Here is a 21,202-nt window from a genome sequence, read left to right on the forward strand (position 1 = left end):
ATCCTGAAGCAAAGTTCTTAACCCGTGGTACTATTTCTGGGTTAGCGGAGTCTGTAACCTGAAGCGTATGTAACCTGAAGCGTATGTAACCTGAAGCGTATGTAACCCGAGGTACCACTGTATTTGGGTTGTGAATACTATAACTTATGTATGTGCCTTGCCCCTTTCTGCACTTTTCCCAGCTCTACAATTTCCCTTCTGAGGTCCGGTAATCAGAGCTGCGCACAGCATTCCAAGTATGGCTGTGCATGAAGGCCCAAGAGCTGGAACGTCCTCCATTTTTAATTGCTCCTCCGGTGCAAATTCACTGAGCTGCCCTGGCCTCACCCCTCTAATCTTTAATATGGGGATAATAAAACTACCTGCCATATAGTAGTTATCTTTCATAATCCCTCTCTCCCATATAGACGGTTAATGATAAAGGCTGCTTTATTTTATTTTATTTTAAAAGTGGATATCCTGCCAATATGAATATTTCCAGGGCAGCTAACATTTAAGATAGAAAAACACCACCCAATTCAAACAATGAGAATAAAAAAATACATTAAAAAGGCAGAGCTAATAAAATGCAGGTGAAAAAACACAACGGCACTTAAAATATGAAGAAGTTCGGGATGACATTTTAAAAGGCCTGGGAAAATTAAACTAATAAGGTCTTTGCCTATTGCTGAAAGGACAGCAGGAATAGACAGAGCATTCTCCAGATTAGTAGTATGGAAGCTGGGGCTGGGACTAATGGGAATTGGGGTCCAGCAACATCTGTGGGCCACATGTTCCCCAACTCTGAGCCCCATGGCCAAAAGGCCATCTCACTAAGAGCCACTCACCTAACCTCAGAAGTGAGGAGCATTTGGAGAAGATCCTCTAATGCAGGGGTTGGCAACCTAAGGCCCATGGGCCACAAGCAGCACACAGGGGTCATTTAACTAGCCCACAAGCTGCCCCCGAACTGAGCCACCCTCTTGGAAAGTCCCCACGTGCTGCGCTAAACTGGTGTGGCATGGCACGAGTACTCACTTCCGTGGCGCCCGAAATCACGTCTGTGCATGTGCAGATGCCGGAAAACGTGTCTGCCCATGAAGGGAGTGAACCAGCCCAGGCAAGGTAAACCTTGCCTCATCTTAGCACATGGGTAAATAGGAATATAAGAAGCTCCCTTCTACTGGGTGAGACTGTTGGTCCATATAGCTCAGTACTGTCTACACTGACTGGCAGGCTTTCAGGCAAAGACCTTTCTCAGCCCTACTTGGAGCTGCTAGGAATTGAGCCTGTGACCTTTTGTGCACAAAGCAAATGCTTTGCCACTGAGCTGCGGCCCTTCACATCTGGGAGGAGGCGATCCCTCAGGCACCCTCAGGTCAATTCTACTTGGAAACAGACTGGAAGCTAGTGGAGGTGCTTCAGAATCAGGGATAAATGTAAAAGGAGCCCTAGACGGTTAAGTCCAGTTAAAGGTGACTATGGGATGTGGCGCTCATCTCCTTTTGAGGCCGAGGGAGCTGGCATTTGTCTGCAGACAGCTTTCCGGGTCATGTGGTCAGCATGTCTAAACTGCTTCTGGCACAATGGAACACTGTGACAGAAACCAGAGCGCATGGAAACACCGTTTACCTTCTGGCCACAGCGGTACCTATTTATCTACTTGCACTGGTGTGCTTTTGAACTGCTAGATTGGCAGGAGCTGGGACAGAGCAACGGGAGCTCACTCCATTGTGGGGATTTGAACCGCCAACCTTCTGATTGGCAAGCCCAAGAGGCTCAGTGCTTTAGACCATAGCGCCACCCGCATACCAGGGCTGGCAGTCTAGCCACAGGATTTTGAACTAATTGATGTTTCTGAGAATTGCTCCTTTGGAGAAATCCAGTCCTGTTATGACCTCAATAACTGTGGCTGGGCTGTCACTGCCTGTGAGAGATTGCAGCAGGCACACCGGCCTCAGCTGGAGGGAAGGTGACATACCAATAAATGTATGCACATGTATGTATGCATGTATGCATGTATGCACTGAGCTTTTAAACTGCCCTTCAGCAAGGAGATCCCAGGGCAGTTCACAATACAGTGCATAACACAGAACAATAAAATAATTATAAAATTAAAAAGCGGCAAAACAACTGATTTAAACCACCACCACCACATCATTACAGACTACAAATCAGCGCTGACCAATCAGGCAATGGTTGAAATTTTCCAGGCACAATTTGCACCTGGCTATTGGCCACTTGCAACCAAGTGAAGATGCCCTGGAGCCAGGATGGCATCTGACATCTCCACCATCTGGAGACGCTTGCCTGGGGATCCTTGGATCTTGACTGTTTTCACACACTAGCAACACATCCTGTAGAATTTTGTCCATTATGGTTTATCTGCATAATCAGAATGAATTGTAGGAACAAAAAATACTTATTGAAAAATACGACTTTCGAACCATCGTGCCCCAAAATGGCGATGAATCATTCCGTTTTGGCGACTGTAACCCTGGTTTAAGGAGCTGTTTGGCGCCTAGCTTACATATCTGAGTTTCTAACACTGAATTGATGATGAAGAATTGCAAGTATGATATAGAAACCTGCCTTATGGCAGCTCAGCCTATTTGTCTATCAAGCTCAGGATCACCTACTCTGAATGGCAGCAGCTACATCTTCGTGGTCTCTGGCAGAGTCCTGCCCCATTTCTTGCTACCTAATCTTTTGAGTTGCTGGTACCAGGGACCAATCCTAGAATCTTCTGCACGCATAGCACATGTTCTCCCATGGAGAATGAAAAGCAAAGGCACTGAAATGGAGGTTGAGAATGGCTTGCAGCTTGCCACTGCTATGGGGCAGTGAGCGGGAAGAGAGAGGATCGCTTTAATGTCCCCACCAGGTGGGCTCTGAAGCTGCAACTTGGGGACGGCTGCCCCACTTTTCCCCATGAATCAGAGTGGCCTGATGAGGCGGCCTGTCCTGGGGGACCATTAACTCATGCTAGTCCTCCAGTCCACCTGACAGCTCTAATTTTTTCCTGGGCAAAGAGCCACAACTGCTATAAAACGATGCTATTAGGCGCGCTGGGACCCGGCAGATGCATTAACCTTCTGACTCTGACACAATGAAGGCACAAAACTAACGTGAAATATTTCACTCCCCGCTGACTGCCAGCATCAATTTTTAAACAAATGTTTAGCGTGAGCTCTGTGTTTTGATAAGTAATTCATGAATAACCTCCACGTTACCCCATCGCCTGATCTGACTCCGGTGCAGCGAAAGGGCAAGTTGGACACACCCACCTTGGGATTCTTTGGTGGAGGGGAGAGAGCTATAGACTGCCCCCAAAAGCTCCACCTGAGCTCTTCGGAGTCAGGAGCCTCCTCACAGCCCAGAGCTATGTTCAGATTATGCACCAAGGAAGCAACTCTCCAGGATTTCAGCAGGGCTCTCTCCCAGCCCTACCTTGGGATTGAACCTGGGACCTTCTGCATGAAAAGCAGATGCTATAGCCTTTACCCAAAGGGCACAAGAAGAACAAAGGAGTTTGTCTTCTTTTGTGGCATTCAGCCTCCCAAGAATGAGCCCTGTGGCTTTACTGACAGAGGAACAAGGGCCAGACCAGAAATGATGTCAACTGCATGACTGTGCCCAATGCAGTGGTGTAGCATGGGCTGCTGGTGTCCAGGGCAGGCCCACACATGCTGGGCTGGGATTGCACCAGCCCATCCCTCACTGCCGCAGCAACCCCATCCTCACTGGAACATAGAGGGCCACCTGCCCACCCGTGCAGGGTGGAGCCCGGCTGGCTGACACAACCCTTGGCGGGTGGAGAAGAGCACAGGGCCAGGCTCCCAACAGTGTGTCCACACAGTCCCAACCTCATTGTTACTCTGCCACAACCCCATCCATGAAGATTGCAGCAATAGTGGTGATGGGAGAGCGGCTCGGTCCTATCCCATCAGTAGCTACAGGTCAGTCCTCACTCTCATAGTGGCCTCTTTCGAAAACTCATTGTGGATAGGAGATTTGCAGCAATTAGCTTTTGATGGGTCCCCAACCCCAAAGCATCCTAATAGATCAAGGTAAACCTTGCCTAACTGCCTCATCTATAGTAAAAAAATAAAAGGGTAAAGGACCACTGGACGGTTAAGTCCAGTCAAAGGCGACTACGGGGTTGTGGAGCTCAGACCAAGGGAGCCAAGGGTTGTGGCACTTTCAGGCCAAGGGAGCCGGCGTTTGTCCAGAGACAGCTTTCTAGGTAATGTGGCCAGTAGGACTAAACCACTTCTAGCACAATGGAACACCGTGACAGAAACCAGAGCGCACAGAAACGCCATTTACCTTCCTGCCACAGCGGTACCTATTTATCTACTTGCACTGGTGTGCTTTCGAACTGCTAGGTTGGAAGGAGCTGGGACAGTGCAACAGGAACTCACCCTGTTGTGGGGATTTGAACTGCTGACCTTCTGATTGGCAAACCGAAGAGGCTCAATGGTTTTAGACCACAGCGCCACCCGTGTCCCAATTTATCAATAGTACTGAGCTCTGGAGGGACATCTTAATGGTGAGAAAGCAAATGTTCGGCCAATCCTATCTTAGAATAATAGAATCTAGTTCAGGCTTCCTCAACCTTGGCCCTCCAGATGTTTTTGGCCTACAACTCCCATGATCCCTAGCTAGCAGGACCAGTGGTCAGGGATGCTGGGAACTGTAGCCTCAAAACATCTGGAGGGCCGAGGTTGAGGAAGCCTGATCTAGTCCAACCCTCTGCAATGCAGGAATCTCAACAACGTGGTCCCCCATCCAATTTGAAACCCTACCTGACCCTGCTTAGCTTTGCAAATGTGCTAGCAGTTTTATTGCTGCACCGCTAGGAGGGGTTCTGAGGGCTCCATGTTTGCACAAAATGCCTTTCTCCTTGGTTATCCAACTGTTACGGGGTGCTACTTCATGCACAGTCCAATTCATTTATCGCAGCAGTATGGTTTACAACTTTGATTTCCCACTGGGATGAGAGGCACCACATTTCCCATCATCTCCTACCCCACCCCCCACCCTGCTATATTATAAATATACATAAATAAGCTTGTAGTAGGGGAGATTATGTGAAGATGTCAGGCGACGTGGTGTTGGTTGAACCCGTGGGGAATCGGAGCTGTAAAACTACGCATAACTGTAATGCATCAAAATGCATGGGATGTGTCCCACCAGGTCCCTCTGCGCATAGAGGTAAATACTGGAGACACAGAATGATACAGTTTGCCCTAGTGACCATTAGGATGTTCCTCTTCTGGAGCCTGATGCTCCAGATGTTTCCAGAGGGCTGTTGCTGTATCACAATTCCCACCTTGCAAAACTAAAAAGCATCCTACCAACCTATGGTTGAACATCCTGCTATTTGTTGGGCTGCCTTGCTTCAGCTGGTGAGGGCCATGCTGGCTCCAGGTGGGTATATATATATATATATATATATATATATATATATATATATATATATATGCAGGTTTTGGTGTCCTCGGGTGTCTTCCCGTGTAAAAGTTGGGGTGTCTAGGCGACGTTTCGACGAGGTCTCACTCGTCATCTTCAGGCTGGTGCTTTCGGCTTCTTGTTACTGGAACAGAGCAGGATCTCAGTGTTTGAGTTCCTATAAATACTGTTGAGGGGGTGTGGTGTATAGCCTCCAGTGTTCTGGGCAGAGAGGAAGTTCCCAGGCTAGTGTGCCTTTTCTTCTTTTGTTCCTTAATTACTTGAGGGATATCTTGAGTGATTTCTTGAGTGATATCCTGAGTACCACTTAGGTGGGTCATTAGGTGTGGATTTAGCAACTAATCCACACCTAATGACCCACCTAAGTGGTACTCAGGATATCACTCAAGAAATCACTCAAGATATCCCTCAAGTAATTAAGGAACAAAAGAAGAAAAGGCACACTAGCCTGGGAACTTCCTCTCTGCCCAGAACATTGGAGGCTATACACCACACCCCCTCAACAGTATTTATAGGAACTCAAACACTGAGATCCTGCTCTGTTCCAGTAAAAAGAAGCCGAAAGCACCAGCCTGAAGATGACGAGTGAGACCTCGTCGAAACGTCGCCTAGACACCCCAACTTTTACACGGGAAGACACCCGAGGACACCAAAACCTGCATTCCTGTACCCGTGAAAATCTACGAAAGCAAATATATATATATATATATATGGGGAGGGGTCAAGATGCCATCTGTGGGTCCCTCTCCAAGGCATGGCTGTCCATTTGCTGACCCTTTCCTTCTGGGCCCAATCTATGCAACCGCCCAGAAGGAGAACTCAAAGAAGGTGGAGAATACAGTGGTGCCCCGCAAGACGAACGCCTTGCAAGACGGAAAACCCGCTAGACGAAAGGGTTTTCCGTTTTGGAGACGCTTCGCAAAACGAATTTCCCTATGGGCTTGCTTCGCAAGATGAAAATGTCTTGCGAGTTCCTGCGGGTTTTTCCCCCTTCCCCCCCTTTTTCTAAGCAGCTAAGCCGCTTATCAGCTGATCCGCTAAGCTGATAAGCCGCTAAAAGCCGCTAAACCGCTAATAGCGCTAATCCGCTAAGCTGTCAATGGGCTTGCTTCGCAAGACGAGAAAACCGCTATACGAAGAGCCTCACGGAATGGATTAATTTTGTCTTGCGAGGCACCACTGTACTGCCATATCTCCTTAACTCTCATCACTGCTTGCAAGCTTGGCAATGGCAGGTGAACACAAGAGTCTCCAGAGAGTGGGATTGGGACCCCTGTAGGGCTATGGGCTTGGGCTGGTGCCCCACAATGCCAACCCTTAAAGCCTGCCCTACCTGGGTGCACCTGGAGGAGGGCTTCAGACAACAATCTGCAGTGCATGGGCAGACTGATGTGGAGGAAAGTATTGCTGCTTATATATATATATATATATATATATATATATATATATATATATATATATATATATATATATATTATTTATATTATTTGCATACCACCTTTTAGCCTGACAGGGACTCAAAATGGCTTACTGCTAAGACAGAAACAGCTAAGAACATATTAAAAAGTCATCATTTAGGAACAATTAAAGAATGTTAATTAAACATTAGTAGAATGTTTAGTAGGATATATATAATGTCACACAAGGTCATTACAATAAAAAAATCACAGTACCAGCCCTTTCATTAAAAGCAGTCAGTTCCCAAAAGCCTCTTGGAACAAGAAAGTCTTCACCTGCTGATGGAAGGACAACAAGAAGTAAGCCAATCTATCTTCTCTACAAAAGGACCTCCAAAGTCTGGGAGCAGCCACCAAAAAGGCCCTCTCCCAGGTTTAACGCCAAGGTGGCACTTAAGCCATTTACAAATCAAAATCCAATTGCTTAAGAATTTCCTTACTGTATACGTACAACCATCCATTCAATTCATCAGCCACCAAATAACAGGAGTACAAAGCAAGACAAATTAAAATCTGCAGTGACCACGAGACAAATGAAGCAGCTTCAAAGAAGAACCATAAGATCAAAACAAACCGCTTTAAAAGAGAGATCAAGAGATGAAAAGATTCTAGGGATGATCAGTTATAATAAAGTCACAGAGCTGAACAATTGTGCTGGAAGCTGCAGCGTAGCATCAAGCTGAAAAGACCTGGCAAAATACAAAAGGGATTTTCCTGGCACTAGGAAGTAGGACCTGGGAGACTAGGGTTCAAATCACCACTCGGCCATGAAGCTGACTGTGTGACTTTGGGTCAGTCACTGCCTCTCTCTTTTTTTAAAAAAAGATATTTATCAGCATTTCAAAAATTTTACAAAAAAAGACAACAATAAAAACAAAACACAAACAAAAAAAAAACATATCAAATATGAAAAAATACAAAATTAAAAACAATTTAAAAACAAGTAAAGTTTCATTCCCTTATTTTCTTATACCTTACTTCCCAGACCTCCTCATACCTCCCCTTTGTGTATTCCAATTCTAATTATTAGTTCAGCAAATCCTCACCCTTAATTTTCATTTAATTTTCAACCTTTCTTTTCTTTTTACTTAATCATTACAGCTGTAAACCACTTAATTTCTAATCCAACATCATTCTAACACTCATTGATTTTACAATATTTCCCAAGATAGTCCTTAAATTTCTTCCAATCTTCTTCCGCCGTCTCTCTTCCCTGGTCTCGGATTCTGCCGGTCATTTCTGCCAGACCCATATAGTCTATCACCTTCATTTGCCATTCTTCCAAAGTGGGTAGATCTTGTGTCTTCCAGTACTTTGCAATGAGTATTCTTGCTGCAGCAAGAACAACAGCAGTCACTGCCTCTCAGACTAACCTCACTGGATTGTTGTGAGGATTAAATGAGGAGAGAACCACGTATGTCACCTTGAGTTTCTTGGAGATAAAGCTGGGCTATAAATGCAATAAGTAAGGTTGTAGAGAGAGGCACCACTGAAAAAACCCATTTTCTCCACTGTACAGTGTTACCTCGGGTTACATATGCTTCAGGTCACAGACTCCGCTAACCCAGAAATAGTGCTTCAGGTTAAGAACTTTGCTTCAGGATAAGAACAGAAATCATGCTCCGGCAATGCGGCAGCAGCAGGAGGCCCCATTAGCTAAAGTGGTGCTTCAGGTTAAGAACAGTTTCAGGTTAAGAACGGACCTCCGGAATGAATTAAGTACTTAACCCAAGGTACCACTGTATCTCAGTTGGATACATCACTTGGGGAAGGGTCTCCGTTCATGATTTCAAGCCGTCTTCCCTGATCTGGTGCTCTCTAGATATTTTGACTGGGGTTCGTGGTAGGGAATCAACTTTGAGAGGGCAGGTGCCATGGCTCGGGTAGGTAACTATGGAAAGAGGCCATCCTTCAGATATCAAGGGTCCCAGGCCAAGAAGGGCTTTGAAGATCAAAACCAGCATGCTGAATTGAGCCCAGATATCGCCACCACACCAGTTTCCTACCCTGAGTTGCGATAGGAGAGAGACCACACACATCGCAAATGTTCTCAGAATGTGAGAAATCTCCCCACAAATGCTGTGTAGCTTATGTCTGGGAGATACTTGGCAATACTCTGCGAGTTGACCTTGAACGTCGCTGTCACGGCCACCCAGGACGGGTCCCAGCTCACACGAGACCTCACTCCGTTGCAGTTTATTTACAGGAAAAGTTTATTGAAGATTTCTGCTTCTCGTACAGTTCAGCATCGTGGCCGTACGTCTGTCACGTTAGACCGCTGAAGTCCCCTCTGACTCCTCCCCTCTTCCACACCAACTTAATAGCCTGGCTCTAGACCACCTCTTCCTCTCCTTTCTTTTCCGCAGGGTCTTCCTGCCCCCCTGGGTTCCCTCTCTCCGTGACTCGCCTGAGGCTGAATCCTCTGCCGCCTCTTCCCCCCTCCTTCTGGCTTTAGGGCCGGGCTCCTCCCCTGAGCTCTCTCCACTTCCGCGCGCCTCTACGTTTGAACTTGGCGCGCGTACGTTGCTGCTGACCTTTCTTTCGACCGCTACACCACCCCTTGTTCTGCTCTCCACCCTTTCCGGCTGAACACCTTGCTCCAACCCCCTTTCTCTGTTCTCTCCTAATCCTGCTCCCTCCGAGAGGCTGACGACTCCACCCCCTTTTCTCCGTTCCGGCTGAGACGCCTCTTGCTGCGTCTGTCTTCCACTGGGCTCCTCTCCGCTTCTCCCTTCTCCTCCCTTTTGCTTGATTAAGGTAACCCCCTTTTGAGAATCCTCTGACTCGCTGCTCAGACTCGTGGATTCCCTCAGAATTCCGTCATCTTCTTCCTCATCCTTCTGCCCCTCCTCCCACTCGCTCTCCGTCTCCTCTGTCATCTCCTCCTCTCTCCCAGAAACCCTGACATCCATCCCCCCCTCGAAGCCCCCCCTTCCCCCCTCCCGCTCGCCGGGTGCAGGTTGAGGAAAACGTGGTTCTTCCGGGGTCGGTTCAGGATACAAGTTGTCCACTTCAACGTTCTCCTCTGTCATCTCCGTATATGTGTGTTCGAACTCGGGTTCCCCACCCACAGACCTCACAGTCTCTTCCTCCATCACTGCTTCTCCTGGCGCTGCCTGCCAAGGACCTACCATCCATCTCTGACTCCATGCCTCCCTTGGCTGATCCACCCACCAACAAGGGCCTGTCTCCTCCCCCCCCAGTCTCGGATCCCTGGCCGGGCTTGTTTCGGGCGTATGGCCCTCGGGTGAGGAGAAACCCTCGAACGTGCTGTCTGACAAAGTGGGCGTGAAAAGCCAATCATCAAAATACTCCTCGGGCATGGGCTTGTGCGGAAAAAGTGCATGGAACTCCTCCTTCAACAGGGGTTCGTCCAACGCGTAACCCGGCACCCAGCTATTGGCAGAGGCCGGAGTGCCTTCCCTGGCTAGAAAATATTCAACTCCCTCCTCCCCCCATCTCGAGTCCAGTATCTCTGTGACCTCGTTAAGAGGTTCTGGTCTTGGCGATTCCCCCCCCTCAGGCGCCCTCCTACGTGGCTCTGGGAGTGCTCCTGACTCTTGAAACCTGTGTGGGGTTTTGTAGGGAGTGAGCACCGACCTATGAAAGACCGGGTGCACCCTGGAACCCTCCGGAAGGGCTAGACGAAAAGCCACCGGATTGATCTTAGCCTCAACTTGATATGGCCCTAGCTGCCTGTGTCCTAACTTCTTCTTGGCCAATGACCTGGCCGGCATCGCGTGGGCTGCTAACCACACCCAGTCCCCAATCTGGATGTCCTCTCCCGCCCTCCTGTGCTTATCGGCCTGCACCTTATACGCCTGTTTTGCCAGCTCCAAATGTCTCCGCAGCTCCTCGTGCACCTCTTGCAACTCCGCTGCAAACTGGTCGGCATCTTGAGGCCCCCCCCCTCCTGGTGCCGCAAATCTCGGGAAGGTTCTGGGATGACGGCCATTGTTCGCGAAGAAAGGCGTCACCCCGGTGGATGCGTGTTTCGTGTTGTTGTAGGCGAATTCAGCCATCGGCAGATAGTCCACCCACGCCGCAGGTCGCTGGTTGGCGTAGCACCGCAGGTACTGCTGCATGATCGCGTTGACCCTCTCCGCTTGACCGTTGGTTTGTGGATGTCTCGCCGATGTCAGGTTGATTTTGACGTGCAAGATGCCCAGAAGCTTTCGCCAGAAAGTGGAAACAAACTGGCGCCCCCTGTTGGACAAGACGGACTGCGGAAGTCCATGCACTCTGAAGACGTGATCGATGAAGAGCTTTGCGGTCTGTTCTGCCGTCGCCACCTTGGCACAAGGGATGAAATGCGCCATCTTGGTGAACAAGTCCACCACCACTAACACCGCCGTCTTACCTCTGGAGCTGGGCAGGTCCGTAACAAAGTCCAACGCTACCCTCTCCCACGGTTGCTGCGGTGTCTCCAGCGGTTCTAGCAATCCCGCCTGCTTCTGGTGCACTGGTTTGGACCTCTGGCAGATATCACACCTGGCGACGTAGTCCGCCACCTCTCCTCTCATCTGGGGCCACCAAAAGTCTCTAGCCACCAACTCCATCGTCTTCTCTTTGCCGAAATGGCCTGCACTAGGGGCGTCATGCAATTGTTGCAGAACCTTGGCTCGAAGATCGTCGGTGGGCACGTAAAGGGCACCCTTACGAGTCAAAAGTCCATCTTGCAATTGGAACTCATCGTTGTCTCGCGACCCTCCGCGTAGCTCCTCCATCTTGGACTGTGCAAACTGATCCCTTTGCAACGCGCGTCGCACCGCGTCCAGGTCGACTGCGATGGTAGCGCACGTCCACGCCTGCGGTGCGAAAATGTGCTTTGCTGCGATTGGAGCTGCTTCCTCCAAGTATTGCGGCTTTCGGGACAGCGCGTCTGCAATAACATTGGAGTCTCCTGGGATGTATTCTATTTTGAAGTCGAAATCCGCAAAGAACTCCGCCCAGCGCATGTGTCGCTGGGTCTGTAGCTTAGCCGTCCGCCAATACTCTAAGTTCTTGTGATCCGTGCGAACTTGCACCGTGTGCTTGGCTCCTATTAAGAAGTGTCGCCACGCTTTGAAAGCTGCATGAATGGCCAACAACTCCCTGTCCCATATGGTATAATTGCGCTCCGTCTTGCTGAGCTTCCGGGAGTAGAACGCACCCGGTCTCCAGTTGCCTTGTGAATCCTCTTGCAAAAGAACGGCCCCAACCGCTCTGTCTGACGCATCGGTCTCTACCCGCATGGGTCTGCCGGGATTCACGTGGAGCAGCTGCTCTTCGGAGGCGAAAAGACCTTTAAGCGTCCGGAAGGACCGCTCCGCTTGTTCGGTCCAGACGAACTTCTTCTTCTTGGAACTGAGGGTGTCAGTGATAGCCGCCGTCGCGTTCGCAAAACCTTTAATAAACTTGCGGTAAAAATTGGCAAAGCCGATGAACCTCTGGACCTCTTTCCGATTTCGAGGGCTTTTCCAGTCCAACAGCGCTTGAACCTTAGCCCTGTCCATGGCCAGTCCCTCGTCGGACAACTTGTAGCCAAGGAAATCAACCTCTCTGACATCAAACTGGCATTTTTCCAACTTGGCGTACAGCCTGTGGTCCTTCAGCCTCTGCAGGACCTCCCTCACGTCCTTATCGTGATCCTCCGGCGATTCCGAGAAAATCAGGATATCGTCGAGAAAGCAGACACACTTCTTGTAGAGGAGACCTGCTAGCACGTGGTGCATAAATGCTTGAAAAACGTGGCTGCCATTTTGGAGACCGAAAGGCATGACTCTGTATTCGTATGTGCCCAGAGGGGTGAACATGGCGGTCTTCCACTCATCTCCTTTCCGGATGCGGATGAGATTGTAAGCTCCACGTAGGTCCAGCTTGGTGAAAATCTTGCCCCTCCTGACGGTCGCTAAAAGGTCGTCAATCTTGGGCATGGGGAAAGCTTTGGGCTTAGTCAAGCTGTTTATGAACCTGTAATCCACTATAAGCCTTTTTTGGGGCGTGTTTTTCTTCTTCACAAAGAACACAGGGCTGCCACCCGCTGCTTTAGATTCCTGGATGAAACCTCGCTTGAGGTTATGGTCTATGAACTCCCGAAGCTCTTGCATCTCGTCTTCCGACATGGAGTACAGCTTGGCAGCAGGCAGTTGCGCCCCTGGCACTAAATCAATCGCGCAGTCGTAAGGTCTGTGAGGCGGCAACTTGTCAGCTTCCTTCTCACAGAAAACCTCCAAGAAGTCCTGGTACTTGTGAGGCACTGTTTGCACCATACCCAGATGCAACTGCTGCTCGGCTTCTCCTCCCTGATCGGTCTGAAAGCAATGCTGAGCACAATACGATGAACAAAAGGTGATCTGCCGCTGGTACCACGCAACCGCGGGACTGTGCCTCTCCAGCCAACTCATGCCTAACACGATGGGTGTGTCCGATAAGTGGGTGACATTGAAACTAATAAGTTCTCGATGGTTGCCAATCTGCATCATCATGGGAGGGGTTTGCTGCACCACTTGCCCCCCCAGCAACTTCCTGCCGTCTACCGTGACCACGTTCAGAGGCGTCGTTGCAGGCAGGAGCGCCATGTTGTGCTGCTTAACGAACTGCAGTCCCACGAAGTCGGCGTTGCTTCCCGAATCGATCGTTATTGGAACCTCGAGGAGTCTCCCATCAGGCAACTGGAGTGTTGCTGTGAGCAGAACTGCCGGTCTGGGAGGCAAAGGGTCCACGCTCTGCAGTGATGCTGGGGGCTTGTCTACAGATCCGCCTGGCTGAGCCCCAGTAGCTCTGCTTCCAGCCAGGCACCGTCGTTTCCCTGAAGCTGCTCCCCTGGTTGCACCTCTGCTGTTACAGTTGCCAGTGCTGCAGTGTGCTTCTGGAGCCTCTGGGGGCACTCTTTCGCCATATGGTGCGCACTGTCACAGATGTAACACTTCCTGGTTCCTCTAGGAGGCTTCGCTTTGGCTGCACCAGGGACAGGGCTCTGGGATGGCTTCTGAGCCCTAGCACCACCAATCTCCATTGGCTCCTCGCTGTCCTTCCCCATTGGCGAGGGGTGCGCACGGCTGAAATCCCTGTGCACAAAAGGGAGAGTCCTCGCTTGCGCACGCGCTTGGGGCCCGTCCTCCTCGTGCCACGGACGTCCCTCATGTCGAATTCCAATAGCTAAAGCCCGTTGCACCACGTCTTCTAGGGTCTGGGGTCTGTCCCCCCTAGCGATCTCATCCTTGATGGGGGGGCTCAATCCCTCCCAAAAAAGATCTCTGACCGGCTTACTGTCCTTTGGCCAATCTAAGGCGGTGAGCAATGCAAAAAATTTAGAGTGGTATTGGCGCACAGTCGCTTTCCCCTGCCTCAGCCCGTGCATTTGACGGCGCGCAATGTCCACATCCACAGAGGATTGAAAACAAGAATCCATCGCTTTGATGAACGCAGTTGAATTGCGACGGGCCGGTCCATCTTCGCGCCACAGATTGCGTAGCCAAGCCCTGGCCTCCCCATGCAGGTGCGAAACAATGAACCCCACTTTCTCCTCCTCATCTTTAAAATCGTGACGGAGTAAATGCAGTGCATATACGACGTCCGCTCTGAAATTGGGATAGTCTTGCAAGTTGCCATTAAAACGCGGAACCAGGGCACCCCCCCTCCGTCCAAGCGCAATGCCCTCCGCTCTGGAACCTGGGGCCCCCGCCCTGTCCGCGTGTTCCCACCTTGCCTGCAAATCCTGGCACGTCTTCTCCAAGTCGTCATTCTTCTTCTGCGAAGCAATGACTGCCGATGTGAGAGCGGTAACCTGATCCCGCAGTGCAACCAGCTGCTCCTCAGCGCTCATGGCTGCTCCCGTTCGTGAGCTTCGCAAAAAAAAATTTTTTGCTTTCTGAGAGGGGACTTACTGTCACGGCCACCCAGGACGGGTCCCAGCTCACACGAGACCTCACTCCGTTGCAGTTTATTTACAGGAAAAGTTTATTGAAGATTTCTGCTTCTCGTACAGTTCAGCATCGTGGCCGTACGTCTGTCACGTTAGACCGCTGAAGTCCCCTCTGACTCCTCCCCTCTTCCACACCAACTTAATAGCCTGGCTCTAGACCACCTCTTCCTCTCCTTTCTTTTCCGCAGGGTCTTCCTGCCCCCCTGGGTTCCCTCTCTCCGTGACTCGCCTGAGGCTGAATCCTCTGCCGCCTCTTCCCCCCTCCTTCTGGCTTTAGGGCCGGGCTCCTCCCCTGAGCTCTCTCCACTTCCGCGCGCCTCTACGTTTGAACTTGGCGCGCGTACGTTGCTGCTGACCTTTCTTTCGACCGCTACACCACCCCTTGTTCTGCTCTCCACCCTTTCCGGCTGAACACCTTGCTCCAACCCCCTTTCTCTGTTCTCTCCTAATCCTGCTCCCTCCGAGAGGCTGACGACTCCACCCCCTTTTCTCCGTTCCGGCTGAGACGCCTCTTGCTGCGTCTGTCTTCCACTGGGCTCCTCTCCGCTTCTCCCTTCTCCTCCCTTTTGCTTGATTAAGGTAACCCCCTTTTGAGAATCCTCTGACTCGCTGCTCAGACTCGTGGATTCCCTCAGAATTCCGTCATCTTCTTCCTCATCCTTCTGCCCCTCCTCCCACTCGCTCTCCGTCTCCTCTGTCATCTCCTCCTCTCTCCCAGAAACCCTGACAGTCGCTAATGGAACAGTCGGTTTATTTTTAAATGTCACCACAATGAGACATTTACAGATTTCTGAGTCTTTGGTAGAAGACGGAAGAGTCTTCAGCAGAGGAGCTGACAATTAAAGAGAATTGTGGCTGCAAGAGGTTCAGTTAAAGAGGGTTAATTATGATCGAGCTCCCAGCGACAAGTTATGTATAACTTTCCCCATAATGGAATTTGCTGCAAAGTGTGTTTTCAGACTCAGCTGTGTCGCAAAGGGACTGATTTGGCTGGCTTGGCTCTTTGTTTATTGATATTCACTTTGTTAAGAGCAAGAAAATTGCATTCAGCTGTTTTTTAGCCAGTAAAACAAAGCAATTGCTTACTGCCTGTTAACAACATTAATGTCTTAATAAGCACACAGAAGCTTATGAGTCCATTCTCTGAGCTAGCATTCAGGAGGGTTGAACAATTCCTATACAGTTTTGAATCAGGCAATTACAGGCTTCCCTTTTTTTATCAAGTAATTTCATTACTTAGCAATTTACCACAATTATGAAAGCAAGCAATTCATCCCCTAACTACATTGTGGAATTCATTCGCTTGCTGGATGCTTGTTTGCCGGAGGGACAGAATTCACCGTGAAGTAGCAAGCCATGATCTGGACACACATCAGAGCATTCACAAGGTTGGTTCAAATGAACTCAAGGCCACTGGGTACGAGGGAGAGAACTCGTGTTGATTTTATCATATAAAAGATGGGCACATGAATCCGCCTGCTGTCACAGATACTGCCACACAGGCCATATACCACTGATGTACCATCTTGTGGGCATAACTGGATGTGATGCTAAATGCACCTATGTATTTAAAGATGCAAATCGCATCTGCTGGGAGGAATGATATCTAACTCTGCCAGAAAAGGGGGATAGAGTCAACCACTTGTCAATCAGCGGAGGTCATCCCAATATATGTACCTGTGAGCCAACTGATATCACCTCCCAGGCTATGCACATTTGTACATGGTTCTACTCCTATCTACAGTAGGACTACAACGCCCATCATCCCTAGCTAACAGGACCAGTCATCAGGGATGATGGGAACTGTAGTCCCCAAACAGCTGGAGGGCCAAGTTTGGCCACCACTGGTCTAGATCCAGCAGGGCTTTTCTTATGTTCTTAAGCCCAACAATAAGAAATGCCAAGAACATGGATGCACTCTTTGCAATTTGTCAATTTTATGAGGATTGCAGGGATACTAAAATAAAACAGTTCTGCTGCTACAAGAAACAGAAACTTGTGTCTGCTGCTAAGGTGGAGAGAAGCAAGAAACATACCTGTAGGTTCATAATCTGTAGAGTTCCATTGTCCAATAGGCTCACTCTAGGGTCGCTGCCCACGATCCGCTGTCCATCTTTCAACCACTGGATGCTGGGAAGGGGGTTCCCAGTCACATGGCACTGCAGCTGTGCAGTAGAGTCTATGGCAAGTGTTTGATTGGTTGGTCCTCGGCGAATAATAGGCGGAATACGGTCCGAGGTCACTATTAGGCAAGGCAAGGCAAAACAAAAACAGCAGGGCACGTATGAAATTTAATGCATTTATCTCAGCTGCAGCCCAGGTGAAAAAGTTTACAGCAGACAGACATTTCTATTAGAAGTTACCTTAGGATTTGAGGAGAGGGAAATGAGAGGGTGAAAGACAGCAAGATCATGAAGGCAAGAATTCTGAACCTGGCAGCTTGCATATGGATGCTGTGTTAAGGTACTTACCTAGGTTGTTATTCTTTATTAATTAAATAGTGATTCTTAATTATTTTTAATCCCATGCTCAGGATGACATGCATAGACATACAATAAAGGCAACATGTCTCTGAATACCAGTTGCTAGCAATCCAGAAAGGAACAGGATTACTCTTCCTCAAGTACCATTTGTAGGCTTCCTAAAAAGATCTGATCAGCTGCTATGGGGGAAAGGGATGCTGGTCTAAGGAGGTGCTTGGGTCTGATCCAGCAAGGACCTTCTTCTGTTCCTAATCTTGCCCCCCTTGGTCATCAAAATAACCCTGCAAGGTAGGTTAGCCTGAGAATGGTACAAGTCACCAAGTAAATTTCATGGCCAAGGAGGAATTTGAACCCAGTTCTAGTTGGGCACTTCCCAGTGCTAGTTGGGCACTCTAACATAGGAAGAAAGGAAGCTGCTTTATACTGGACCTGACCATTGGTCCGTCCAGTTCAGTATCATCTACTGATTTGAAGCAGCTTCCCAGGGCTTCAGTCTGGGACATTCCCAGTCCTATTTGGGGACTAAACCTGGGATCTTCTGCATGCAAAGAAGATGCTCTCCCACTGAACTAAGGTACTTCCCAGCATGAACCACTGCATCATGTTGGGAATACAAACATGCCATTGAAGATTAAATCATCTGTGTGCAGATAAAATCCATGCTTCTCCATTGTGTACAAAACCACACTTTCATGCTTCAGATTGAGCCTGAGGGCAAGGACCATCTTAGAACTTTCATAAGCCACCCTGACAGCCTTTTTGGCTAAAAGGCAGGGTACAAATGCCTGTAAATCATGGGTAGGCAACCTAAGGCCCAGGGGCCAGATCCGGCCCAATCGCCTTCTAAATCTGGCCCGCGGACAGTCCAGGAATCAGCGTGTTTTTACATGAGTAGAATTTGCCCTTTTATTTAAAATGCATCTCTGGGTTATTTGTGGGGCACAGGAATTCGTTCATTCCCCCCCCCCAAGGTCTGAGGGACAGTGGACTGGCCTCCTGCTGAAAAGGTTTGCTGACCCTTGCTGTAAATGAACCAAGTGGGGCAATTTGTTTGATTGCTGATCAGCTTCACAGCCTTTGCTGTTCCTCTTGGTTGGCCCTAACAATAGTACAGTGGTACCTCGGGTTACATACGCTTCAGGTTACAGACTCTGCTAACCCAGAAATAAAGGGTTAATAACTTTGCTTCAGGATGAGAACAGAATGGGTGGCCCCATTAGCTAAAGTGGTGCTTCAGGTTAAGAACAGTTTCAGGTTAAGAACAGACCTCCAGAACAAATTAAGTACTTAACCCCTGTATTATACTGTGGTGTACTTTCCTATTATTTCCCAAACAGGACCAACACTTGTAGCATTTTCCCTCTCATGTGATGGGCTGCTCTCATTTTCACTGGGCTGTGACATTTCTGTATTTCTGTTCCCTGCCCCCACCACCACAGAAGGGAAGTGATCTTTGCAGCATCTTATACGCCTTTTTTGTGACAGATTGCAATTTGCTCCTTTGCCGCCACCAAAGTTACAGGTGATGGGATTCATATCCATCAGCTTGTTTAGTAACGTGTAATTAAATAGTCAATTAAAGGCAAGTATTAATTGATTACCTGGAGATGTACTGCCTGGGAATGACAGGCAGCAGTAAATGTGTCAATGCAAACCTTTAATCTGAGCTATCACCTGCCTGCTCTGAAGACACAGGAAAGAAATCGGCGAGTTACTAAATTATGTGTGCAAACTTTCCTCTCACAGCTAATAGAGGGAATACACAGAAGATTCCCTCTCCCCAAAAGCAGACCTGGAAATAATAAGAGGCAGCAAGTCTAGCTGGTTCAGCCTTGTGTTTTCCACAGTGCTGAGGAGCTGGATTCTTGCATGCCAAACATGAAGGCAGAATCCTTCCCAGTGTTTGCTCCAAGCACCTTATATCAATCCCTCTAATTCCAGTGTTCACACTGTGAGTGCCACTCCTTATGTAGCTGAAATGGATTCATCCATGCATGAGAGGGAGGTATTAGCAGGCTGGGGGGGGGGACCTCGAGATTTGCAGAACTACAAGAAAATGTCTGGGAGGGAATCAACAGTGGACCCCTCCTCAAATACACACAGCGACACACAGTTCCAGAGGCTTAACTCTGCAGGAAAACAGCCTTCGTCTTTGAAAAGCATAATTCTTGCTTTCCTTTCCCATCTCTCTTCTGCCTATCTGTCATCACAAACAAAGTGAAGCCATTACTAGGCTACGTTTTACACAGAAATTGCTTGTTATGAGAGAGGAAACACGTTAAGAGATTTCTTATTCAGAGACAAGGTGCCCATGTGGAATTAACATGGGGGAAGACCATAAATCATTTCCTATGGACTTGCCTATTATTTAACACAATAAGAGAAATCCGTATCGGCGCAGTGATACAAAACGCTAAGAAGTAACCTAGTAATGAGAAATCAATTTGGCTGTTATTAAATACTTCTACCTGCTGCGTTGTTTACACTAGAGGAATTTGCCTGACAAGACTCGGCACACAAAATTAAGGAACAAAAAGGAAGAGATGTTGGGAAACGTTTCCACTAATTTGCAAGAATCACATTGTGCATTTTGCGTAAAAAAGGAAATTCATTTTGCTCTGGATTGCTGTTATGTAAATGTGCTTTACATACTTCGCTACTTGATTAGGTGGTGCGCTTTCCTAAAAGCGGATCAAGCAAAAGAGAGAAACTTGCCTTACAGCTTCTGTCATCTTTATTCATATACTGCACCCGTCAGTGGAGGATCAGAGCATTTCTTAAGCTCTACCCCCCCCCCCCTATTTGTGCGTTGCTTGCCGGATTGGGTTTCCAGACTGCATGGAAGCCTGCAAGACAGGCTTGTCCTCTTCATATGTCCACACATAATGTACAGGCTGGAGATGCTGAAGATGTCATGGGTAGAGACTACATGGGTTGGTCCCGTTCCCCCCCCCCCCGCCGGTAATCTAATGGGGCCAACATTCTTGAACTCATCATATTCACTCCCCTGCTAATTCCTGCTTACCTAATATGCTGTGCTCATCCATCAGCTTTGCGGGGGAAACAGCCTTTCATTGGTTCCTGCTTATTGGGAACCAAGTTCTATTTGATTTTGGATACAAAGATCTTTAAGAAATTGGCTCTTGGCCTCTGCCTTGATTTTGCTATGAGCCTTGCAATAAACAAAGCACCTTACCAACTGAAGAATGAGCACTGAAAATCACCATATTTTTTGCTCCATAAGATGCACCTGACCATAAGACGCACCTAGTTTTTAGAGGAGAAAAAAAAGAAAAATATATATTCTGAATGTAACAGTGGATGTATGATTTTTGTGGTTCATGCTGTGGCCACAGACATATGATTTGACTGTGAGTTTGGGGTAGCCCAATGCAAAAATCCTGAGAATCCATGCGGCCCCACACAACAGTGGGTGCGTGATTTTTTGGGTGCAGGCTGTAGCCATGGACATGCTATGTGATCTGATGGTGAATTGGGGTGACCCAATGCAAAAATCCTGAGGATCCATGTGGATCCGTGCTTTGTAACCACATTTTTGCACCATTGCAGCCCCAGGAAACAGTGGATGCATGATTTTTTTTGGTGCAGGCCGTAGCCATGGACTTCTTTTGGCAGCAAAGCATCTCCACTGTAGCAGCATCCTAGAAAGCAAGGTCTGCTCATTTAGGTTTTGCACTCTCACTGTGTCTGTGTCTCTAGGGCTGTGGGTTTGAATCCTGACATTCCATAAGAATGTACGACTCAAACCCAAGTTCCGTCTAGCCCAGAACCTGCCTTCCTACAACATTCAGCCAGACGGATTTGCTAAACTCATAAAAGCAAGGCATGAAGGCAAAGACCTCTCCTGCTGCTGCTCTCAGGAACTGGTCTTCAGTGGCTTG

The 21,202-nt window shown here is 48.6% G+C and overlaps 1 protein-coding gene across 6 annotated transcripts in view; it reads right to left on the bottom strand.

Annotated features, from left to right (window-relative positions):
- The window catches only part of ROBO3 (roundabout guidance receptor 3), a 338,729-nt gene that overhangs the window by 36,559 nt on the left and 280,968 nt on the right, over positions 1 to 21,202 (bottom strand). For all 6 annotated transcript variants that reach the window (XM_081890834.1, XM_081890833.1, XM_081890836.1 and 3 more), the window contains exon 10: positions 16,854 to 17,059. In XM_081890834.1, the coding sequence (XP_081746960.1) occupies positions 16,854 to 17,059 (206 nt within the window). The remainder of the gene's footprint in view (positions 1 to 16,853; positions 17,060 to 21,202) is intronic.

The sequence above is a fragment of the Podarcis melisellensis genome (genome assembly GCF_964234715.1).
Source record: "Podarcis melisellensis genome assembly, chromosome: 15".
Lineage (NCBI taxonomy): Eukaryota > Metazoa > Chordata > Lepidosauria > Squamata > Lacertidae > Podarcis > Podarcis melisellensis.